Genomic DNA, 26,529 nt, shown 5'->3' on the forward strand with positions numbered 1-26,529 from the left:
GTGTGAATGGCAGCAGAATTACTTTTAGATTTTTCTTAACAATAATTATTAGTTATATGAAAAATTATAAATGATATCATTCTGGCCAAATCTATTGTTTTCTGATTTATCACAGGGTGATGTGAGGGATTGTAAAGCAGTATTCAAGGCTTGTGAAGGGGTTGACTGTGTTTTTCATGCAGCTTCGTATGGAATGTCAGGTCTGGAACAAGTGAGCAGAGTTTTCTTATTGTTTTTTCTTTCTAGAACCTTTAAAAGTAGCAGTATATTGTTCACATAAAGGTGGGTAAATTACAGGAAAAAATATCCACAAACTTTTTTAATATTTATTAAAACTTTTACACGTGTGAAATGTTATTGATTTAAATGTTTATGGGCTCAACATTTGTTTTTCACAGCTACAAGTAATTTAAGCTTCTGATTAATGTGATTAAATTAAATTAGTTTAAAGTGTAAGCCAAAGTTATTTAGAAAGGTTAAATAATCTAATTAGGGAATGAGGAGGCATTTATTAAATACTAAGCACCAAATCATTAACCTAGTGCAGAACCCAAAATAATCAGAATGTTGTACTAACGCTTAATTAAAGCAATCCTGAGGCTTCTAGTTTATTGGGCAGAGTGGATGGAGGAGAACAGGACAAGGCCATAGCCAAGCCCCAGAATATGGGAAAGCACACACATGTATGAATCTAGCTTCCAGCTCTCATTTCTATGCCAATCATACCTTGGGCAGAACAGAAAATTGAGGCCTTGGGATCTGTTTCCCACCCCATCCCCTTTTTTTTAATTTAAACTTTACTTACATGAACTGACACAAAAAAATAGAAGTGAGGTTTGCAAGAAAATAAAAAAATAAAATAAGTAGCAAAGCAGATATAACTGCATTCGTTTTTGGCAATTAGAAAGCTGTGTAGTGAATTTAAATTGTTTAATTAATTAGATATTTATTGTACAACTTCTCTATTTCTAGCTACACAGGAAAGAAAAGATTGAATCCATAAATGTCAATGGAACAGAAGTAGTCATTGATGGTATGTACCTAGATTTTCCTTCTGGGGGCCTGATCCAAAGCCCATTGAAGTCAGTGGAAAGGACTCTCATTCACTTCAGGTTTTTAGTGTATTGATTTGGCAGACAAAGACCAACTCTTCCATCCTTATTCACAGAGTAAGGCACTACTCACCATGAGTAAGGGTGGCAGACAGAAGCCCTAAAGTAACATACTTATGATATATTTAAAGTATTTCTTACTATATTTTATGTGGAAAATTTGCTTTTTGCACTGGCCTGAAATTAATGGACAGCAGGTTTAAAACAAATAAAAAGAAGTTCTTCTTCACACAGTGCACAGTCAACTTGTGGAACTCCATACCTGAGGAGGTTGTGAAGGCTAGGACTATAACAGCGTTTAACAGAGAACTGGATAAATTCATGGCAGTGAAGTCCATTAATGGCTATTAGTCAGGATGGGTAAGGAATGGTGTCCCTAGCCTCTGTTTGTTTGTCAGAGGGTGGAGATGGATGGCAGGAGAGAGATCACTTGATCATTACCTTTTAGGTTCAATCCCTCTGGAGCATCTGGCATTGGCCACTGTCAGTGGACAGGATACTGAGCTAGATGGACCTTTGGTCTGACCCAGTACAGCTGTTCTTATGTTCTTATTATGTCTACCTGGAGCAAAAACAGCTGAAGTGAAGTGGCAAGCAAAGCCATGACTGAATTAAGGAACATATCCATTGAAATAGTCCAAATATTTCCCTCTTTAGCCCCAACCACAAACTATCTCCTGGAGCCACAGAATTTGCAGGGTCATGTCTCCAAGGGTTTATAATGGAGCAAGAATTGTCGGGGTGGGGGGGAATACATACACGCTGAGATTTCTCATGTGCGTGTAGTTTACCAAGAGCACACGTTGCCAAAAGGCAGACTTTTCCCCCATATATTTGCAATTGTGTAACTATTTTCTCAGTCACTATTATGACAGCTGCTCTCCCCGCTGTTGTCAACACAGCCTGTGGGCGGCCAAGCAACGATGCTGTTACTAACGCAGCTGGACTGTGCTTCTGGCTGTTCCTTCCCCACACACTACCTAGTGTATCCATGGATGTGTCTGCATAAGAGTTCCTACATACAAAAATGGAATGTGGAAACCTCAAACTCAACCAGAACACTGGCACAAGGGACTAAAGAGTCAGCTGTAATATTAGGGATGGTGGATTTGAATCCCATTTAGCCAAAGATATTTTTGTTTTGTTTTGTTTATTTTCTCATATTTTGGTGGAGTTTAACCAAAAGGTTGGAAAAGGTTGAGGAGCATTCTGTTCTCCTTCATAGCATTTGGAAAGCTGTCTCCACCTTTTTTCCTCAATCCCTGGGATGATGGTGTGGGAAACTTTTTTCCACTGAGACATTTGGGAAGACATCTCTGTTTCCTATCACACTTAAGTTCTCACAAGATGAAAATGGAGAGAACCTCATGGAGGTGCATACAAATAAGCAAGAAGATGGCAGGGATACAGGCCAGATGTGCTAGAAGAAGCAGCACTGCTAGCAAAGCTGCCTACTGGTCAAGCATGGGCTAAGGTGACTTCAGCAGGGAGAGCTAAAGTCCATAAGAAAAGATAATGCAGGTCATTTATAATTCCATATGATCACATGCATGTGCATATTGATCTTTTCTAACTCGATACACAGTAAAAATATATAATGTGATGTTACTGAAATACAGCAGGGCTTTCTATTTCCATCGAAGTGTACTCACAGAAGTCTGACAAAGTGGGTATTCACCCACGAAAGCTCATGCTCCAATACGTCAGTTAGTCTATAAGATGCCATAGGACTCCTTGTCGCTTTTCACAAAAGTAACTACCCCTCACCAATTAGTGACTGCAATTCAGTGATGATGTGATTGTTGCATGTATGTAGTTTGTAAAGCACTTGGTAATAACAATAGCATTCATATAGCACTTCCCATTTTCAAAGTGTTATATAGACACTAACTAAGAGAGATTTTGAATGAAATATTTCTATATGAATAAAAGGTATTATGTTAATTTAAAAATAATGCTAAAACTGAAAGACTGCCCTTCTTATGTTTGCAGTAGTTGCCTTTAACAGAAAATGTTCGCTGCCAGTTCATGTGGATTTTCATATTCTTCCCTTTTTCTTAAAATAATATATTTTGTATATTATTGTAGTTTGCAAACAAAGAAATATCCCAAGGCTGATATATACTAGTACGGTGAATGTGGTGTTTGGAGGGAATCCCATTGAAGAAGGAGATGAGGAAACTGTACCATATTTTCCACTAGAAAAGGTATTTTACTTTGCAACAGACCTTGTCAGCTTGATCTATAGCAAAACACTGCTGTTCAACTTATGAAACTGTATTTGTGTTCCAAAGTAGCTTCTATAGAGGGCATTTATTTAAATTATCATCAATCTGTCTTTGGGTAGCAGTAGCTATTGCTGCCAGAGCTGTGACTTAAACACTGTGAGATTATTCTAAGAGTGGCCTGTGATCAATTATTCAGTCCTTATCCATAAGTAAGCACATTTGGGATCTTGCAAAAATAAACAAACTAAAAAATTTGGATTTGAAAATAATGGGAAGATTCTTTATTGCAGCGGGCCATCAAGGAGTCTTTTGGCTCCCTGACTCTCTGCCCAACCCAAGCATAAGTTAGAGTTGTGTTTAGGAGTCACCTCTTCTTTGACTGTTTGTTTACACAGATTCCAATCTTGGTGGCGATCATGCACCCCATGGATGCGAGATCAGATTCTTCTCGAAAAGAAGTGTCCTCTGGGGCTGTGCCTGAGCCCTGGGAGCACTTGTGACCAGTGTAGCCAAGGGTATAAGAGGTGGGGCAGCCTCAATTGCCTTTCCATCTTAGCACCCATGTCTATGAGACAGAACCCCACAGAGCCTGTGTCTCTTCACCTACAGAAAGATTAGTTATTGTTAGTTACCTAGATTCACTTCGATACATTTTAGCTAACCCATTGGTTTAAAAAAATTATGTCATCAATTTAGCTGCTTGCAGTGTTGATAGGTTTCCCTGTCAGCTCCTACCTTCCCTCTCTCCTAAGGGCTACATCCCTCTGTTTATTGGCCCAAAATGCCCAAAGTCTCCAGGATTCAAGATTTGTCCATCTTCTGACACAGCAAAGCCCATAAATGATGGGCATGTGATGCCACTTCAGGCCCTTATGCCAGGCTCTCCTTAGAAACAAATTCACTCCCAGGCTTCACCGTGATTTCCAGCCTTGAACTTTCACATCAGCCAAAGCAAAACTTCAAACACTCTGGATTTCAGTGAGAATGTTGCCCTTTTATATAGACAAGACTAGATCAATTTGAGCCACACCTAAACTATGTGTTGCATTTGTGGAACCAATGAGAGGACAACCAATACCCCCAGAGACTATCTAAATGGGTGTCAGACTGTATATGAACTTACTATGTACCAACTAACTAAGACAAATATTCCTGGACACATTGTTTCAATCTTCTTGAGCCCAGGCAGCCTCTACCACCTCCTTGAACAAGTATCCCAATGTCTGAGATATATCTGGTGGCACCATGGATCAGTCCATAATTTTACCATTCACTATGCCTTTGTGCAGGCCTCTAGCTTAGATGACAGTTTAGGCAGAGCAATCTATTAATCGAACTTTAAGTAGGACTCCTTTTACCCATCTCCTGAGGATGAGATACTGCTTGCTAGTCATCAAGGATATGTCTACACTTCAAATAAAAAGCCAAGCTGACCTGTGCCAGCTGACTAGAGCTCCCAAGACTCAAGCTGCAGATCTGTTTCATTGTAGTGTAGACTTTTGGGCTCAGGCTACAGCCCGAACTCTGGGACCCTCCTGCCTCGCAGAGTTCTACAGCCCAACCTCCAGCTTAGGCCCAGATGTTTACACTGCAATTAAACAGCCCCTTAGCCTGAGCCTCATGAGTAAGGCTGCAATTTAGTCATGAAGGTCACGGAAGTCACAGAATCCTCTGTGACTTCAGCCAGCGCCAGCTGGGAGCTGCAGGGTCCCCTGCCACCTGCAGAGGCAGGGAGCTGCGGGGTACCTCTGCTTCCTAAGGGGGCGGGAGCCCCGCACAGCTCCTGGCCAGTGCAGGTGGCAGGCAGACCCCCTGCTGCTTCTGGCTGCCCTGGGCACCAGTGGGAACCCCCAGAGTTCTCCACCTCCACAGGTGCTGGGGGGGACCTCTGCAGCTTGGAGTGGCCAGCAGAGGGGGTCCCTGGAGCTCCCAGCCCACCCGCAGCTGCCCAGGCTCCCCATTTTTTCATAGATATTTTTAGTAAAAGTCAGGAACAGACTTCCATGAATTTTTCTTTATTGCCACTGACCTGTCCATGACTTTTACTAAAAATATCTGTGAAAAATTCTTAGCCTTACTCAGGAGCCTGAGTCAGCTGACACAGGCCTGCTGCAGGTGTCTAATTGTGGTGTAGACCTACCCCAAGGGTGGAATCTGTGTAGACAATCACTTGCAGAAGGAAAAAAAGGTAACTGTGGTTCTTTGACATGTATTGTCCACGCAGATTCCACTACCAGCCCTCCATACCCGCTAATTCAGAATCCTGCTATATGGAATTCTTTATTGGCAAAAAAACTGAGAAGCAATTGGGACCTTCCTACTCCTTATACCCTTAACTACAGGGGTCACAAGGTCTCTCAGGGAGCATGTGTGGCCCCAATGGACACTGCTATTCAAAAAAGAATTCAGTCATGTGCACATGGGGCTCATGCACACCACCAGAAGTGGAATCTATGCAGACAATGTATCTCAAAGAACTGTAAAGTAAGTGAACACTCTTTCTGGTTCTATACATGCTGCAAACTCCTTTGTACCAAAGGAACGCAAGCAGGGGGCTTATCAGTGGTTTTTCCTCCCTTTGGGCCACCTGATATATTTCAGTGGGAACCTCAGGTCGTATAGAGACTCTATAGCAGCTCCTACATCGGCCTCTTCCTACCCCTATGAGGCCATTTCAAAAGCCTGTGATCAACTGCATGTAAAGGAGCCCCAGTCACACCCCTTTTTTCCCTAGCTATGCCCCTATAATGTCAGCTGTGAATTGGGACATATAGCAACCACTATGTCAACACTCTGCCACCTTGTGATTTCTCTACACTGGGGCTGTCCTCTAGGAAGCTGATTTTGGGGACACTGTGCAGCCAGACTACCCCAGAGCTGCCCCAGCACATGGGAGAGTTGAGCCCTTCAAGTCTATACTCTAGTTAAGCAACTTACATTTTAAGATTAATGAGAAATCTGGAATGAGTAAATGTATAAATTAAAAATCACTTAATCAATATGTATCTACTCTATTGTTTTCACAATACTGTTATTTATATCACAAATATCCCCCTTGCCAAAGAATAATTTGAATCATAAAGCATATATTTGAAGCATATCATAAGTAAAAATAGAAATTTAAAAGAAGGCTATGCTTAGTTTACTGGGAATCTAAACTTGTGCAGCCAAAAACGCTAACCTGTCTCTTTTATCATAAACAGATTATTTAGGTCTCCAACCCTAAATTATTTCTCCACATCTTATGCTTTGAGAAGATTTTATTGAGGTGATGTTTGCAAGCTGAATAGATGTACAAGTTTACTGAAATGTTATCAGGTGTGTAATTTACCTACGTAGTAATATAGTTAGGCAGTTCATTATATTTGCACTCTCTTTTCAGCAGGTTAATCCTTATTCTAGAACCAAAGCAATGGCAGACCAAATGATCCTTGCAGCTAATGGAACCCCACTAAAAGGTACATATAAAATTCTACTTTTCTGATATCACTAAAGTATGACAAAATATGAACAACATAAAGGGGTCTTTTCTTCCCTGAATTAATGTGTCTAAACTCAGTGTCCATGTATATTCAGGTGGACAAGAGACTACACACAAAGGGGAAAAGGGATAATCGAAGATTCAGAAAATTAAAACCTTGTTTCTTCAATTAAAAATGTTTATAAATTCTACTGCAAATGTAGGCTCTGAGCCTGCATTCCTTACTCATATACACATATACTCACGCCAACAGTCCCACTAAGCTTCACTATAGACACAGTGGCCCCTAAACACTCTCTCCACCAGCTTCATCCTCACGGGTCATTAGGGCTTACAGATGACTTGCAATAGATAAGGAAGAAGACAGACAGATGTTTGTTCCTGGTCTACACTACGACTTTAGGTTGAATTTAGCAGCGTTGCCTCGACTTAAGCCTGGACCCATCCACATGACGAAGCCCTTTTTTTCAACTTAAATGGCTCTTTAAATCGATTTCTTCACTCTACCTACAACGAGGGGATTAGGGCTGAAATCAGCCTAGCCGGGTTGAATTTGGGGTAGTGTGGATGCAGTTTGATGGTATTGGCCTCTGGGAGGTATCCCAGAGTTCTCCATTGTGACAGCTCTGGCCAGTGCTCTCAACTCAGATGCACTGGCCAGATAGACAGGAAAAGGCCCGCGAACCTTTGAATTTCATTTCCTGTTTGGCCAGCGTGTTTGCAGAGCTCATGCAGGGCACATCAGCATGATGTGCACATTGCCGGGGCACATTGCTCGGCCCGTACTTTGTGAGAAGTCTATGACCATGTCCCTCTTGTCACCATGCTGCCGTTGCCTCCTTGCCTGGTTTTGCGCAAAACGATTGTCTGCCGTTGCTTTGATGGAGGGAGAGAGGGGCGACTGATGACAAGCCTTACAGGGAATTAAAATCAACAAAAGGGGTGGTTTTGCATCAAGGAGAAATACAAACAACTGTCACACAGAATGGCCCCCTCAAGGATTGAACTCAAAACCCTAGGTTTAGCAGGCTGTTTATTTCACAAAACAAATCGGGTCAATTTCTTGTTTTGATCTATCTATCTTTTACATCTTAGGCTGGCAGCAGACGGTGCAGTACAGCTGCTAGTCATCGTCATCTCCTGCGTGCTCGGCAGAAGATGCTGCATTATGATTGCTAGCCACCATCATCTCTTGGCTGCTGTGCAGAAGATGGTGCAGTATGAGTGCTAGCCATCATCATCTCCTGGGTGCTCGGCAGAAGATGAGAATGACTTGGCTGAGTCACTCCCATGTCTGCCCAGGCTCCCCTGACCGTTCTCACTGAGGTCGGCTAAAAGAGCACCCAGCAATATGATGACGATGGCTACCAATTGTAATGCACCATCTGCTGCCAAAAGGCAATGAGCTGCTGCTGTGTAGCAATGCAGTCCCACGTCTGCCAGCACCCAAGAGACATACAGTGACGGTGAGCTAAGCGGGCTCCATGCTTGCCATGGTATGATGTCTGCTCAGGTAACCCAGGAAAAAAGGTGTGAAATGATTCTCTGCCATTGCTTTCACAGAGAGGGGTAGGGAGAGGGGGGCCTGACGACATGTACCCAGAACCACCCGCAACACTGTTTTTGCCCCATCAGGCAGTAGGATCTCAACCCAGAATCCCAATGGACAGTGGAGACTGCAGGAACTGTGGGATAGCTACTCACAGCTACCCACAGTGCAATGCTCCAGAAGTAGACGCTAGCCTTGGTACTGTGGACACAGTTCACTGCCTTAATGCACTTAGAGCATTTTGTGTGGGGATACACACAATCGATTGTAAAAAAAAAAAATGATTTCTAAAAAAAAAGACATATAAATTCAACCTAATTCGTAGTGTGGACATACCCTTAGATTTTTAATTTCTGAGTTACGTTAGTTTCTCAAATCCTGAGTACACAGATAGCAGCTGTGGCCAAGAATGCTTTATTCAATCTACACTAGTCAAGCAGGCTATAATCTTTTCTATCAGAGGCAGACCTTGCTACCATTATCCATTGCTGTGAGTTCAGACACACACCACTGTGATGTACTCTACATGGGGATATGACTTGAAACTATTAGTGCAGAAAGTATCTGTTACTTATAAGTATTTTCATATAGAAAGCACATCATATCTGTTCTCAGTAGAGTGCACAGGCTGCCCATTGATTTCTATGAGATATTTAAAGGTTTAGGACTTTTAAGGTCAAAACTAACTGATCCGGATGCTGGTTGCTTGAGAAACTGTTTCTAGCTCTTTGTGATACTGCTACAGCTGTGATCAGGGGAGGTGTTTCAATATAGCTAGTTGTATTAGATACCGTGCTTTTCAATATTCTGTGCAAGTTAGGTATGAGGGGTATATTGGGGGGAAATTTGTAAGATGCTATTCATATTGCAGCTATTTTATGGTCAGAGGATTTCAGTTTTCAAGACTCTCAAGCCAGCACATTTCATGAGTATTAAATTCACATTGTAAAAGAAGATTAAGAGAATTTACTATAAAGGGACCAGTGTGTTTGGCCTGCTTATATTTTTCAAAATAAAATATAAACAGCATATGAAGTGTACCTGTCATGTACCGATATGGAAACTATTTGAAAAATCACATTTCATTGTATCTCCTAGGAGGCAATGAGCTCCATACATGTGTTCTTCGCCCACCAGGCATCTATGGACCAGAAGAGCAAACACTCCTGCCACGACTATTAGTATGTACTCTATTATCAGCTCTGGAGCGCATTACAAATATTATAGTACCTGTACTGTTTAAGTCTAAAAAATTCAAAAGTTAGTATCCTGGTTACTGATCTAAACAGTCCCTCAAGAGCCCTTTGTTGACTGCCCACATGGTGCAAGCTGACAAATAGCATAACTGGAGAATGATGATGGGAATGAAAATTATGAACACTTTTTTTTTGTGATGAAAGACAAAAAGTGGGCTAGTGCTGTGGAGAAAGAGCTATGCCTGCATCACTGGTTATTATGCATTATTTGTTTTGTTGAGTAAGCACTTTAGCTTCAGTGTAAAATATTATCAGAAAAATCCTGAAATCATATTTTACTATTGTTTAATCAGACCATGTAGCTGTAGTTAAATCTTGCTGATGTCAAGGTTTAGATGTTAATTTTTTTTAGAGGCAAATATTTGATTTTTAGGGAATGGCTAATTAAATTAATCACATTGCTTAGCAAATCACACCCTTCCTACAGTTATTTCATGCATAAGAATATAAGAACGACCATACATGGTCAGACCAATGGTCCATCAAGCCCAGTATCCTGTCTTATGACTGTGGCCAATGCCAGACGCTTCAGAGAGAATTAGCAGATCAGGGCAATTATCAAGTAATCTGGTCACATTCTGGGGTGCAGCCCAGACCAGTGAGGGGTTGTATCATCACCTGCCTGCAACCTTAGGTGCCTCACAGTGCTTTGCTGCTGTAGCTCCCACCTGGGCCACTCACCCAGCATGAAGATAACACCCTGAGCGTGTACAGATGAAGCCTGCCAGCACACTCTAGTCACATTTTGGCTTCCATAAGCCTTGGTTAGCACTTACAGGATGAACCCAATACACTCCCAGACCCAGATATTCCCCCCAAAACATGTATTCTTCACTGACCAGCTCTCTCCTGGACAGTCCACATATTGGAGGTCCATTGTCCTTGTCAGTGTGCAACAGTTTTCTACTTTAAATGGAGTTACCCCTACAGTTCAGTTTAAAGACAACACTGGATTAGTTTTGATTAAAGAATAAAACAAGTTTATTTAACTACAAAGAGAGCGGTTTTAAGAGACTACAAGTACAAGGCATTAAAGTGAGAAATGGTTACAAGAGAAATAAAAATAAAAAGCTTTCTAGTGCTAAAATTTAACAAACTAGACTTGATCTCAGGGCTGATGAAATTTCAGGTCAAGATCTCTCCCAAAATCAACTGGCTTCTTCCTTTGCCATCAGGGGCAGCTCTAGGTATTTTGCCACCCCAAGCACGGCAGGCAAGCTGCCTTCGGCGGCTTGCCTGTGGGAGGTCCCTGGTCCCGCGGATTCGGTGGCACGCCTGCAGGAGGTCCACCGAAGCTGTGGGACCAACAGACCCTCCGCAGGCATGCCGCCGAAGGCAGCCTGTCTGCCGCCCTCGCAATGACTGGCAGAGGGCCCCCTGTGGCTTGCCACCCCAAGCACTCGCTTGGCGTGCTGGTGCCTGGAGCTGCCCCTGTTTGCCATCTTAGGTGAAAGAGAAAGGGAGATAGATAGGGAGAGATCCCTGGGGGTGATTTTGCCGCTCATTTGTATAGCCTGATCACTCTTCGAAATGCATTTTCCTGAGAGTTACCCCTAGAAAAAATTCATTCCCACTATGAGGTTGGAGTCATGGAGTCTTGCGGTGAAAGAGATTCCATGTTGTTGTTTGCTAAAATGTAGATTGATCTGTTCCAGCCCCTCTTCTTTGCTGAAGAATGGCCGCTTGACAGGTGATTGCCCATCAACTTTGATGACAAAGTTGGCATCACCTTGTCCTTTGTTTTTGAGAAACAGGTTTAGCCACATGCCAGATTACCTGAAAACCACTGTGATGCATTGGACCTCAAAGTAGCACCCTGTAATGCCCATATTCATCAATTGTATATGGCTGTGATATTTCAAACAAAGCATGCCATGTCTGAATTTCAGTCCATGTTCATAACTTTACATATAATGTTGCTACATACTTTCCCCATATTATTGACCAGTGAGTTACAAGTTTTCATATGATACCTCACAAGGCATATTTTGTACAAAGATTATTATAGTAGTGTGTCGGGTGTGAATACAGGGGTGCATTCAGTCACAGATCCATGCCCTGTCGTCCAGTCCCAGCGTCTGGCAGTCAGTGGCACAGGGATACACAGAGCATGAGGTTGCATCCCTGACCATCTTGGCTAACAGCATGGATGGACCTATATCATCTTATTGATCCACAATTTTTTATCGTTTTCACCTTCACAACATCCTCTGGCAATGAGTTCCACAGGTTGACTGCATTATGTGAAGGTACTTCCTTTTGTTTGTTTTAAATCTGCTGCCTTTTAACTTCACTGGGTGACTCCTACTTCTTGTGTTATATGAAGGAGTAAATAGCATTTCCTTATTCACTTTCTCCACACCTCTATCATATACCCTCTTGTTCAGCTTAGAAAAGAGATCACAAGTCCCAAGCTTTTTAATCTCTCCTCATATGGAAGCTATTCCAGATCCCTAATAATTTTTAAAAGCAGTAAAGAATCCTGTGGCACCTTATAGACTAACAGACGTTTTGGAGCATGAGCTTTCGTGGGTGAATACCCACTTCGTCAGATGCATGCCCTAATAATTTTTGTTGCCCTTCGTTGTACCTTTCCCATTTCTAATATATCTTTTTGAGATCGAGTGACCAGAACTGCACATGGTATTCAAGGTATAGATGTATCATGGATTTATATAGTGACATTATGATATAGTCTGTTTTATTATCTATCCATAAGAACATAAGAATGGCTGTACTGGGTCAGACCAAAGGTCTATCCAGCCCAGTATACTGTCTACTGACAGTGGCCAATGCCAGATGCTCCAGAAGGATTGAACCTAAAAGGTAATGATCAAGTGATCTCTCTCCTGCCATCCATCTCTACCCTCTGACAAACAAACAGAGGCTAAAAGCAGCAAAGAATCCTGTGGCACCTTAGGGACACCATTCCTTACCCATCCTGACTAATAGCCATTAATGGACTTAACCTCCATGAATGTATCCAGTTCTCTTTTAAACGCTGTTATAGTCCTAGCCTTCACAACCTCCTCAGGCAAGGAGTTCCACAGGTTGACTGTGCGCTGTGTGAAGAAGAACTTCCTTTTATTTGTTTTAAACCTGCTGCCCATTAATTTCATTTGGTGGCCCCTAGTTCTTATATTATTGGAACAAATAAATAACTTTTCCTTATTCACTTTCTCCACCTCACTCATGATTTTATATACCTCTATCATATCCCCCCTTAGTCTCCTCTTTTTCAAGATGAAAAGTCCTAGTCTCTTTAATCTCTCCTCATATGGTTCCTAACTTTATTTTTTTTGACTGCTGACATACGTTGAGTAGATATTTTCGGAGAACTATCTGAAATGACTTTAAGATCTCCTTCTTGAGTGGTAACAGCTAATTGGGATTATGTTTTCCAGTGTGCATTACTTTGCATCTTCCAAGATTTTAGTTTCATCTGTCATTTTGTTGCCCAGTCACCCAGTTTTGTGAGATCCCTTTGTAACTCTTTGCAGTCAGCTTTGGACTTAAGTATCCAGAGTAATTTTTTGTAACAGCTGCAAATTTTGTCACCTCACTGTTTACCCCTTTTCCCAAATCATTTATAAATAGGTTGAACAGCACTGATCCCAGTACAGAGCTCTGGGGGACACCACTGTTTACCTCTCTCCATTCTGAAAATTGACCATTTATTCCTACCGTGTAATTTCCTGTCTTGTAACCAGTTACTGATCCATGAGAGGACCTTCCCTCTTATCCCATGACTGCTTAGTTGGCTTAAGAGCCTTTGACATGGGACTTTGTCAAAGGGTTTCTGAAAGCCTAAGTACACTATGTCCACTGGATTACTCTTGTCCACGTGTTTGTTGATCCCCTCAGAGAACTCTAATAGATTAGTTAGGCATGATTTTCCAATCAAAAGCCATGTTGAATCTTCCCTAACAAATCGTGTTTTTTTATATGTCTGATAATTCTGTTCTTTAACATAGTTTCAACCAATTTTGCCTGATACTGAAGTTAGGCTTATTGGTCTATAATTGTCAGAATTGCCTCTAATCCTTTTAAAAAAATTACTGTCACATTAGCTAGCTGTCTGTCATCTGGTACAAAAGGAGATTTAACTGATAGGTTATATGCCACAATTATGATACCTCAGAACTATTTGAATTCCTTCAGAACTCGGATGAATTACCATCTGGTCCTGATGACTTATTACTGTTTAATTTATCAATTTGTTCCAAAACCTCCTTTATTGACACCCCAATCTGGGACAATTCCTCAGATTTGTTACCTAAAAACAATGGCTCAGGTGTGGGAATCTCCCTCACATCCTCTGCAGTGAAAACTGATGTAAAGAATTTGTTTAGCTTCTTCACAATGGCCTTGTCTTCCTCAAGTGCTCCTTTAGAGCCCCGATCATCCAGTGGCCCCACAGTTTGTTTGGCAGGTTTCCAGCATCTAAGTGTAACCCATCTGTCTATCAGAGTTGGCAGCAACAAGGGCCGGGTTCAGTATCTAAGGGTTCCGTCTCAATAACACAATGCAAAACTGTCTTCAGCCCAGTGACCTGGGACAATTACTTATCACCCCCAGGTGCCTCTAAGAGGCAGTATTTCCCTTCTCGCAAGCACAGAATCTGAGTGTAGCAAAAGCCTTTAATAAAGGAGGGAAACAATGCAGCATTATGTTGGGGAAACACCACAAACAGAATTCATAACACAAACCATGAGCAAAAGACCCACCCCCACGTAAGTTCAGCAGGTCCTTTTCCCCTCAGAGTCTTAAGTTCAGTCGCCCCACCTACAGTTTCTGATCTTGGTCAGTGCAGCCCTCAGAGTTCAAAAGTTCCTCTGCAGAGTTTACCTCCCAGCCTGGGTGGAAGTGGGGGGAGGTATTCGGGGGGCATCTTACATGCTTGCATTGACAGCCAATTGCCACACCTCTCCATGAGGCTTTACTGCAGTCTTCACCACCAGCCACCCTGCTATCTGCTCTGCCAGCCATCCACTCCACTAGCCACTCACCAACTTGCCTTCAGCCCCACCTTTTAACACAGCTCTTAGTAACTTCAGTTGGTAGTAGGGGAGCCTCAGTGCTTTAACCTAATGTAGGTCTATTGTTTAGACCTAAGTATCAGTGATTTCAGCTCTGCAGGATGTAACAAGACTCCTAATAGCTCTGTTATTATACAATGGAGAGAGAGAGGACGAATAAAAGTGGTGTTTAGGGGTCTCACAAAGCACCCACACTACCAAGAACACCTCTCTCTACCCTGCCTTTTTCTCAGTTCACTGAGTTCTGGAACCCATATCCCTTGCCTAGCGAGTGGTACTTATTTGAGTGTAACTCCCTCCATCATAAAATGCCAGGTACAGTTCTACTGTCCTTGATTCACATAACCAGGATAACAATCTTTATTACTCACGCGCCAATAACAATGAGACTGGGGATCCCACAGCAGCCAGAGTGACTATTTGGGCAAGCAGTCCATCATGCCAGGCAGGGTGGGTCTGCCCATGCAAACGAGATTAGCCCCTGAAGTCTTTTTCCAGAGTTTACCACCAGATGTCAGGGGAGAGCTCATTCTGACTCTGCTTATATCAGGTTCTTAAAAAAATTGCTTTTAGTTTTTCAGTCTTTTGCATATGCTGTCTGTTTCCACAGAAGAATATTGAAAGGGGGCTAAGTAAGTTCAAATTTGGAGATTCCACAACTCAGATGAACTGGGTTCATATAGCAAATCTTGTACAAGCTCATCTCTTAGCTGCTGAAGCTCTCACCCCCGAGAAGGGTTATATAGCGGTAAGTAAACAATTTAAAATATGGGTCACTTTTAGATCAAACTCTGTGTCTAAAAGTCAATCTGCTAAATTCTCAAAAGTACCGCATGTGCAAACTGTACAGTTCCACATGCAAAATGTCATCTTTGTAAATGCAACTCACATTCATCTTGTTAATATTTTTGTGTCATATCTTTTTCTTCTTCTAAGCTAGCTTTGCATGAGGGTTTCCTGCCTGTCCAGGTTGAGTAGGAATCTTCCCCAAGTGAATATGGCAATCATCAAATTCTCTAGAATCAAAGTTTTTATTTATTTTTTTCCCAAAATCAAGCTTTGATTCTAGATGTGTACATTTTTAATTGACCAGTCTGAAACTTTTTGGGTCTAATTTGTACATGCTCAGCATTCACAAAAATGTGGATATTCAAAATTAGTGAACACTTCTGAATATTTTTACTTAAATTTCTATCCTTCATAGTTGTGACAAAAATATTAAGAGCATAAACCATTAGACAGCTGACAATGTTGCTGCAGCAGCTGCACTCACTGCCTGGCAGGTCCAGCATCAGTCAGACTCATAGATTGCATCTCTCCTTCTGACTCAGTTCAGCAACTGAGCTACTGTAGAAATAGCCACAGCCACCCCAATATGAATCCTCCTGGCTCTTTGGAGTATTCCGTGCCCTGGACCTATGGTTAAGGGAAGATCAGTAGCTCCTCTAGGCTCCCCCTCTTTTGGAGGGGGTTGTTTTATTCTCACCCCCAGTAAGTTAAGGCCCAGTCCCAGAAAACCCCTGTTCTATTGCCCTCTACCCTCTTCCTCCAGGGAGGAGCAGAAATCCCAACAGTGACAGTGGCCACCCCTTAAGTGAGTAGGGTGACCAGACAGCAAGTGTGAAAAATCAGGATGGGGTGCGGGGTATATAGGAGCCTATATAATAAAAAGACCCAAAAATCAGGACTGTCCCTATAAAATTGGGACATCTGGTCACTCTATAAGTGAGGGAGGCTATAGACATCAACCCTTCAAACCTCCCCAAGATTTTGGAAGTGATGATGCAAGTGGTGCAATCAGAGGGATGGAGAGTTTCTTGCCACCTAGGGAAGGCTTGGGGACCCAGTTTTGGGGAAGTTATTCAGGCAGCTACTGTAGCAATGATGGGGTCTATAACGGGATGAGCACCCGCTCCAGCCTGAAGGGTTGAAAAAGCCCTGTAGAGGGCTAGGGCTGGGGCAGGGAGCAAAACCCCAGCTGATTGGGGGAAGTGGCTGCAGCTGGGGCCACACACCAAACAGACTAACCAGGCCTTATAAGAAGGCCAGGGCAGTCAGAAGCTCAGGAGTATCTCTCTGCTTGTAGAGAGAGAAGGGCCTGGCTGCTAGGGAGCTGAGCAGGGTACTGGAAGTGGAGCAGAGCTGGGGGAAGGCTAGAGGAGCTCGGGAGGTCCAGCCTGGAAAACCTCCAGGCTTCAGGCCTAGCTGAGGGCCTAAGACCAGTATTGGGGCTGCAGAGGGGCAGCCCAGCTATAGAGAGAGGCAGCAGGTCCAACCCAGCCTTGCCTGTGATGAGCGGCATATACTGCAGTCTGCCCCAGGGAGTGGGGCTAGATGGTGACTGGCAATAGCCTTACACTGAGGCAAGGTGGAGTTAGGGGATGGGGGTTCCCCTGGGTGGGGAGACCCAGAGTGTGGGGGTACTGCCAGGGGGTCAGCTTAGTCTGCCAGAGTGGACAATGTCCAGTTCTTTGGGGCCTCTTGTGAATTCCCAGCTCCAAACAAGAGAGGCATATGGATCACCGCTTCCCAGGTGGCCATACCAATTCTGTAGTCACCCATCCCACAGCTCCAGGTATCAGCGTCACTTCCTAATACAGCCTGGAACTCCTTCTCCTAGCCTACCAGTGCCCATTTAAACTGGAGCATGCCCTGCAGCTGTTGAGGGGAGGGGCCTCACTAACCCAGGCTTTGCTCTGGTATAGAGTAGGATCTGCAAACCACATCATGTATGGGGAAAATGTATGTTTTACTCTTATTAATTGAGAATGGCAGAAGTGTATTTGTTCAAACTTTCAGGAAAAAATGCCTTTATTCTGAGATGACATCTGGCAAATTTCATCTCGCTAAAGGAAACATTCAGAATGTTATGAACTGAATATAGGGAGTTCTAATATAAATCCATAGGGAATCTTAATTATTGTGTCACTAATGTTCCTAGTATAAAAAATGATACGTAAGTAAAATCATTAAAGAACATGCCATTGTTTTTAAAGCAGGAAGAAGTGCCAAAGGGTACATGAAATCGAGAAGTTGTGTTAACTAACATGTCAGTATTGCCAACTCTGGTGAATTCATCATGTCTAATGTGATTTTGGCCCCTACAAAAATATAAAGAAAAACCTCAGTGCTATGACAACTATGTTGATCATATTCATTATAGTAGAAGTCCTAAAAATAATGAACCTGACTCTGCTCTTTTTTTATATATCAGTGTAATAAATCATGAATAACTCCAGTATCTTAAGTGAATTTACAGATGTGTGAAACTTACATGAGGATCAGAATTAGTTCTAATGGAGGTTGCTTGTTGTTTTGTGTGTATTTGTATCTGTTTGCTTTTAATTATGTTGCTGTTATTTACAAAATGATAGTCTTAAAAGATACAAAGAAAATGTCACTCCATGCACAGTATTCTGTTTCTAATCTGCCTTTTCTCTGCCTCTTTAACAGAGTGGTCAGGCGTATTACATACATGATGGCGAGAAAGTCTCCTTTTCCGAATGGATAATTCCGTTAGTATGTACTATACACATTTAGTTCTAATACACTGTATGGGACTTGAGCGTATAACTAATCTAGGTAGAACGTATCAGCTAAATGAAGCCAATACCACAGTAATTACCTGAAGAAGTAAAACTTAAAACTTTGATATATTTAAGAAATATTTATATATTTGATACATTTCAACTTTAGTAAGACTTTTGATACTGTTTCACATGACAATCTAATAAGCAAACTGGATAAATATATCCTAGACCAGTGATACTCAGACCTCAGTGGCTCGGGAGCCAAATTAGTGATCATTACCTCAAAGAGTCACAATAGTGTGAATTCATTAGATGTGTGTGTGTGTGTGTATATATATATAATATAATGTTCTTGCAGCAAAATTGACTGACCAAGTATTATTTTACCAGCTACAATTGGTTAATAACATAGTAAAAACATCTTGATTGGTTAATAACTTAGATTGGTTAATAAATCGCAGTGTTTTAATATCATGTGCTGCAAAGAGCTGCAGGGACACATTAAAGAGCCACTTGCAGCTCGCAAGCCTCAGTCTGAGTATCGCTAGCCCAGATGAACCTTCTATAAGGTGGATGTGCAACTGGCTGGAAAAGCATACTCAGAGAGCAATTATCAATGGTTCACAATTGATCTGGAAGGGCATATTGAGAGGATCCCACAGGAATCTGTCCTGGGTTGGTTCTATTCAATATCTTCATAAATAAGTTGGATAATGGCATAGAAAGTGTATTTAGACATTTTGCATATGATATCAAGCTGGGAGGGGCTGAAAATGTTTTGGAAAACAGGATTTGGATTCAAAATGAATTTGAAAAACTAGAGAAATGGTCTGATTTACAGGGTGAAATTCAGTAATGACAAATGCAAAGTACTCCACTTAGGAAGGAATAATCAGTTTCACAAACACAAAATAGGAGATGACTGCCAAGGGAGGAGAACTGCAGAAAAGGATCTGGGGATTATAGTGGATCACAAACTAAATGAATCAATAATGTAATACTCTTGCAAAAAAAGCGTACATCATTCTGGGATGTATTATAATGCAGGAGTGTTGTACACAAGTAATTCTTCCACTCTACTCAGGACTGATAAAGGCCTCAAGTGAAGTAGTATGTCCAGTCCTGGGCACTACACTTCAGAAAGATGTGGACTAATTGAAGAAAGTCCAGAGGAAAGCAACAAAATGATTAAAGATCTAGAAAGCATGACCTAGGAGGAAAGATTTTAAAAACTGGATTTGTCGACTAGAGAAGAGAAGACTGAGGGGAAACATAACAATCTTCAAGTATATAAAAGATTGTTATAAAGAAAAGGGTGATAAATTGTTCTCATTAACCACTGAGGACAGGACAAGAAGTAATGGGACTAAATTGCAGCAAGGAAGGTTTAGGTTAGACATTAGAAAAAGCTTCCTAGCTGTCAGGGTAGATAAGGACTAGAACAAATTACCTAAGGAGGCTGTGGAATCTCCATCATTGGAGATTTTTAAGAACAGGTTAGACAAACACCTCTCAGAGATGGTCTAGACTGGGGCAGGCAAACTTTTTGGCCCGAGGGCCACATCGGTTTGCAAAAAGGTATGGAGGGCTGGGTAGGAAAGGCTGTGCCTCCCCAAACAGCCCGCCCCCTCCCCCTACTCGCCCCCTCCCACTTACTGCCCCTCTCAGAACCCCTGGACCATCCAACCCCACCTCACCCCATCCCTTGACCACCCCCTCCCGGGACCCCCTACCCCTAACCATCCCCCCAGTACACCCCCCCCTATCCATACACCCCTCAGGAGGAGCAGGGGCAGCTGCACAGCTGGAGAGAAGCGGCAGTTTCCCCTTCAAAGCACCGCTTCTCTCCAGCCAGCTGTGTGGCACGTTGTGCTCTTCCTGAATCCTCTGGACAAATTCCCCATGCTCCTGCCACTGCACCGCCCGCCTGGTCCCCTGCCCTCACAGTGCAGCCCCTCTCCCCCTCGGAGGGTGCACCAGTGCTAAGCTCCCCGAGTGCCCAGCCCTGGGTCTCCTTGTTGTTGGGAGGGTCCTGTGCCAGGGCACCCTGTGTTCAATGGAAAATCTGCCCCTGAGCCATGCCGCCTGGCTGGAGCCAGTCACATTGCCATGCTGCTGGCACAGCAAGCTGAGGCTGCGGGGGCGGGGGACAGCAGGGGAGGGCCCAAGGCCGGCCGGGAGCTCAGGAGCCAGGCAGAATGGACCCGCAGGCCGGATGTGGACCACGGGACGTAGTTTGCCCACCTCTGATCTAGACAACGCTTTCCTGCCTCAGTGCCAGGGATGGACTGGACTAGATGACCTATCGAGGTCCCTTCCAGTTCTACATTTCTATTTATCAGATCAGAATCCAATCCTGTATTCTCACTAGGGTGACCAGATGTCCTGATTTTATAGAGACAGTCCTGATTTTGGGGTCTTTTTCTTATATAGGCTCCTATTACCCCCAACCCCCATCCTGATTTTTCACATTTGCTGTCTGGTCACCCTAATTCTCACAGATTTTAGCAAAATTATAGCTCATAAAGACAAACTCCCATTGGCGTCAAAAGGAGTTTTAGTTGTGCAGGAATGCAGGGTCAGGCCCTTTATTGTTATGAGCTAATTTAATTAAAAAGCTATACATCCTGATTCTTCACTATCTTGTGTAGTCATTTATCACTGTGCAACGTTGTCCAACGTGCATGTAAAATGTTACCATTTTTGTTTGGTAGCACCATGGTAGAGACTGCTTTGTTGTAAATGGCTCCTCAAGATGCAAGGCCATGGAAAATCATGCCCTTAAATTTCATTGTAAACATAAAACAGAAACATCAGGATATGTTCATAATTAGCAAGCTAGGATTTTAAACCTCCACTGAAGGCCACACTCTGTAGTGCAAGCACAGACAAAACGCCCATGAACATCAATGCAATAAACTTCAGGACTGTACTCAAGATATAAAAAATGCTCTCCTCTCATGTCCTCTGTTGTTTTAAAATAGATAGCTCTGCCTACGTCATCCAATTGTGTTGGCAGGCATAGGGATACTCAACTGAAAAACTTTTTTAAAATAGTAATAGCTGAACTGGGAAAAAAGTTCAGATTTATAATTTGTCAGTAATTATTTCTGCATATTCTTGATGCACTGACCCAATACTTTGTTATTATTCTCTTTTATTTTAAATCTCTCCCAGTTTGAAAAATTAGGTTACAGTGAGCCATGGATACGTATTCCTGCTTTCCTCATTTATATAGCAGGTAAAAATTGTAAAACAAGTATTAGATTATTATGCTATTTTATTTTGCATGTCCTCTTCTATTTCCACTGTCACAGATAATCCGCACAGCAGTTCTGTAAAAGGAATATACAAATTTAAACTTGTGCAATTCCTACAATAATTGTGCAATTGTACTAGCTGGAATTATGTAATACACCCCTACCCTGATATAACGCAACCCGATATAACATGAATTTGGATATAACGCGGTAAAACAGCACTCTGTGGGGGTGGGGCTGCACACTCTGGTGGATCAAAGCAAGTTTGATATAATGCGGTTTCACCTATAACGCAGTAAGATTTTTTGGCTCCTGAGGACAGCGTTATATCAGGGTAGAGGTGTACCTGTAAAAGTATAATAAGTACTTCTCTACAAAAGGAGATAAGATATCTTTGGGTTCATCAAATATTCTGTAAATTATATGCTGTTTTCAAAACCTTGGATCCTGCTTCTGTAGCAAATGCAAGGCACCGTCTGCAGACAGTGGGTGTGCAGCAAACACAGGATCTAGCCCACAACACCTGTCATCACCATGAGCTTGTCTTCACTGCTAAAAAAGCTAGATTTTTTACTTCAGGGTAACTAATATATGTGAGCTATCCTGTGGTAAAAACACAATTACGACAAGGTGCTTTAGTTAGGCTCACTAAGGTGATCCTATACCCCACATTGGGTTGACCTCAACGAGTTTACTTCACAGTAAAACTAAGTACCTTGTCTTCACTTGTGTTTTTAATCTCTTGAGAACTCATGTCCATTAGTTATCCCCAGGTTAAAAGAACATGGCTTTTTTGGCAGCAAAGACAAGCCTTATGTTATGCTCACTTTACTATTGTTATCTCATTTTAGCAACTTTCTGTCCACAGCCACAGTGACGGAATGCCTGCACCTGGCATTGAAACCAGTTTTTAGCTTTACACCTTTCCTGACCAGAAATGAGGTAAAAATATAAATGCATACATATTGATCTTTATAAAGTCTCTGGCTAAAGTTCTCAAGAAACACTTAATATCAATGGTGAGGAACATTTCCTCTGGATGCGTGTGTGGAGGGGATTCTCTGCATATAGATCCCCACTTTTCCATGCAGGGGCAGAGAGAGTCTGTCACCTCTGTAACACCATTTTTCTACCCCATTTCAGCCCCCTCCCAAGAAAGCCCTCCATAATGTTTTCCTACTTTGCGAGTAGATGGGCCAGAGGGGGCATGTCAGGGAGTACAGTAGAGCCAAGTGCATCATCCTCATGCAACCAGCAGGGAATCCGCATAAGAGATAAAATAGACCACAGGCTGTATTATCATTTCCAATGAACCACTCCCTGTTATGGAACTGCATATCAAAGGGGGGTTCTAGAGGCAGCTGCAGACCAGGAGTCCCTAGCAGTAGGAAAGGGACAGGCAAGATATGGAGACTATATCCACAGCAGATACCATAACTTAGAGCTGGTCAAAACTCACAATTTCCATTCCAAGAGAAATTCTGACACTTTGTTGTTGGTTTTTCCCCAAATCAGAACAAAAAGATGAAAATTTGAAATTTCCCATGGCTGTCAGTAAGGCAGGCTCCCTGCCTGCCCCAGGCCCTCACCACTTCCAGAAGGGGCCAATGCACCCCTGCGGCCCCTGGGGTGGGGCAGCCGGCACGTGGCCCTGCGCACTGCCCCTCTCTGCAAGCATCGCCCCCTGCTCCCATTGGCCACAGCTACCCATTCCTGGCCAATGGGAGTTGTGGGGGTGGTGCATGCAGGCAGGAGCAATGCATGGAGGGAGACCCCTGCCTCCCTCCCCCCACCTCGAGCTGCACTGGCCACTTCCAGGAGCGGTGTGCGGCCAGGGCTAGCAGGAAGCCTGTGTTAGTGCCAGCCTCACCAGAGATCTCAATTGACTGGGAGATCCTCTAGGATCAACCAGTCAATCATGATCAACCGGTTGGTGATCACAGATTTAGTGGGTCTAGTGAAGACCCATTAAATCGACCACAGATTGCTCTCCTGTAGACATAGTGTAGTGTGGATCCCACAGTAAGTAGATCTAAGCTACATCGACTTGAGTGACGCTACTAATGTAACTCAAATTGCGTAGTTTAGATTGACTTTTCCCCCATAGTGTCGACCTGACCTTGGAAGCAAGAGGAGGTTTTCATTTATGCAATAGAAGCCAAGGGCAGAATTTGGCCGCTGTTTTGTAATGTGGAGTTTTGCAGCATGTAACATGAAGCACTATCCTGAGATCTTTTCAATACTTGAGCAATGTGAGTGACTTCAACAGGATATCAGGTTTTTTTAAAAAAGAAAATCTTGGTTATTTAAAGCCCATATATAATTTTTGCCTTTAACTGCCTTTTTTGGGTAATGACAGTTTTAAAAAAAAGATGAGCTAAAGCACCTTTCATCAAGATTCATTCTAGGTAGGTCAGTTTCAATCTATGTCAGTGTCAAAATCCACTGGAATGTGACCTGCTTTACTGCCTTATCTCAACATACCCCAAAACATTAATGATACTAAGAATGATGCATGATAAATGTCTATCTTTTACATTACTATATATTATGCAATATATAAAGGCAAAGATATACCCACACCCACCTACTCATAGGGCTCAGGGTTTATGATTGATTTTTCAAATGTTAGTATGATAGCTATTTTAAATTTTATAAAATATCACAATGAAGTCATTCTAATTAAACACTTATTCTCCTATAAGTATGTCCACATAGTATCATCTGAAGTTATGCACAGATTGTTGAGGGAGATTGGACCTGATTCACCACTGTATTATTCCCAGTTTTTTAGCCCGTGTAAATGTTGCCAGAGAGCAGGGGATTATGAGAGCAGTGTGGAGGTTCCAATCATTGGAACAACCTACCAACAGCTGGAGAGGGATACTCCATCACTGACCATTTTTAAATCAGTATGGGATGTTTTTTCTAAAAGATATGCCCGAATCCTGTTTGATTTGCTCTCATGATTTCAGTGGGATTATGAGCAAATTAAGCAGGGTTTGGCCTTTTAATGTTAAATCTGTTTAAAATTTTATTCTATTTTTAAAAGAGACATTTCATTTGACAGAATTAATGACTCATTTATAAACCCCTTAGAAAGTGATTCAAGAATAGAAACAATTAAATATCAATATTATTCACAGGCTGGAAAGGGTTGATACTTATTAAAATAAGAGAGGGACTCTGTTAGCTGCAGGGGGAGGTGTTTTATAATAGTGTCAATAGTGAGTGTAAATGGCTACAGTTCTGATTTGCTGGCATTTTACATTCACTTTGCACCAACTTCTAGCTCCAGTGACACACAGGGGATAGCAAGCTGGCTGAAGAAGCTTTGCATAGGGGGATCCCCAGGTGATGTAGAGATGGCACAGCAGTTCTGTGCCACGCACTCCTGGTTCCCCCAGCCAAAGGCATATGGCAGAACTGGAGGAAGACATAGCCAGACTGCACTAGATTATGGCAATTCTGTTTTGGTTTATATTTATAAAGATTCTGTCTGGTTGAATGCACTGTACTTCCTGTTGTCAGCTTCTTTTGTCAGCTCAGTTGTTGACTTCTTTTGTCAGCTCAGTCACCCCACCAATTAATTTATATATCTGTTCTACTAGTGCACCTAAATTAATTCTATATTTGAAGCACTATTAATTGTTGTTTTGCTTTTCAGGTGTGGAGCGTCACTGTAACTCACACATTCCGAATAGACAAGGCACGTAAACAGCTAGGTTACCGCCCAAAAAAATTTGCATTTGCTGATTCTGTGGATCATTATCTTCAAAGTAGACCTAAGTGCCAGGACCATCATAAGTTCCTTAAAATCTGCCTTGTCCTTGGCACCTGTTTATGTTTGATCTTCCTTGTTTTACTTTCTTAAGCATACACTTTTACGTAGTTATTTCAAGGAAAGCTACCATTAATTTGTTTGAGTATAAATACGCTAATTTTAATCAGTCACAGTGTATTCCTCAGTCCACATGAACTTAACTTACTCAAAGAATAATGATTTGCTGTGATGTATTTTGAGCTGTTTTTGCTATTTAAGAACAATTAGTGATAGGCCATTTTTTTTATTTAAGGTTGTAGCTACTACATTTTTAAAATATAATAAAGTTGCAAGGCCACAAGGGACCACCATTGACAAATGCAGGAACCAGAGCTGCTGTTTCTATTTGCTTGATCTCAAAAGAACTTCTTCTGAAAATGCAACATAGTCCTGTGGCACCTTATAGACTAACAGACGCATGCATCTGACGAAGTGGGTATTCACCCTCGAAAGCTTATGCTCCAATACATCTGTTAGTCTATAAGATGCCACAGGACTCTTTGCTGCTTTTTAAAGATCCAGACTAACACGACTACCCCTCTGATACTTCTGAAAATGGTTGCTCAAGTGCAGAAGAAACTGGAGGAGGAGTAGCTATAGTATGTCTGCAGTGCTTTAAAAACAAAAGCAAGTAGCTATAATAAGGAAAGTAATGACTAGATAACCCTTCTGACAGACCAATGGCCACAGCCACTGCATATTACTGTGAGGAATACTGAGGAACCAGGAAATAGAACAAAGAAAAATTAATTCATATACTTTACAGGCAGTGATTGCCCAGAAAAAATTACACATACTGTAATTTCTTCTCTGAAGTAGCTGTATTCTGAAACTGCACAAGAGGTGAAATAAAAGTATACTTGAACTTCTGCATTTATTAAGTATTTCTTCAAAACACACGCTCACACACAATTTCTTACTTTTATTAACACTGATACATTAAAAACTGGAATATTATGATTCTTCTGTTAAATTAAATAACACTAAAGTTAGGGAAATATTTTCTTCATGTATTGCATTTATGTCAGACATTTTTAGTCCTAAAGTTTTATATCTCCTTGGTTTGTTTCTCTTTATCTTGGAGGTGCTTCAATTGTTATGCTATGACAGGGGTAGGCGACTTATGGCACAAGTGCTGAAGGCGGCACGTGAGCTGATTTTCAGTGGCACTCACGCTGCCTGGGTCCTGGCTGTTGCCAGCAGATAACTGCCTGAGGCCAAGCAACAGCGCTGGAGGTCCGTTGCCTGGTG

General features: G+C 42.2%; 1 protein-coding gene across 1 annotated transcript; it reads left to right on the top strand.

The window, feature by feature from the left end:
* Positions 1-275: 275 nt before the first annotated feature.
* On the top strand, positions 276-25,707 carry LOC115658646 (putative short-chain dehydrogenase/reductase family 42E member 2). Its single transcript, XM_030577899.1, has 10 exons — positions 276-282; positions 973-1,033; positions 3,201-3,319; positions 6,723-6,798; positions 9,469-9,551; positions 15,276-15,413; positions 18,119-18,184; positions 21,373-21,436; positions 22,324-22,397; positions 25,123-25,707. The coding sequence occupies exons 4-10, from the start codon at positions 6,753-6,755 to the stop codon at positions 25,327-25,329; spliced, it is 678 nt and encodes a 225-aa protein (XP_030433759.1). The 5' UTR covers positions 276-282; positions 973-1,033; positions 3,201-3,319; positions 6,723-6,752; the 3' UTR covers positions 25,330-25,707.
* The last annotated feature ends 822 nt before the right edge of the window (positions 25,708-26,529 follow it).

This window comes from Gopherus evgoodei, chromosome 10 (assembly GCF_007399415.2).
Source record: "Gopherus evgoodei ecotype Sinaloan lineage chromosome 10, rGopEvg1_v1.p, whole genome shotgun sequence".
Lineage (NCBI taxonomy): Eukaryota > Metazoa > Chordata > Testudines > Testudinidae > Gopherus > Gopherus evgoodei.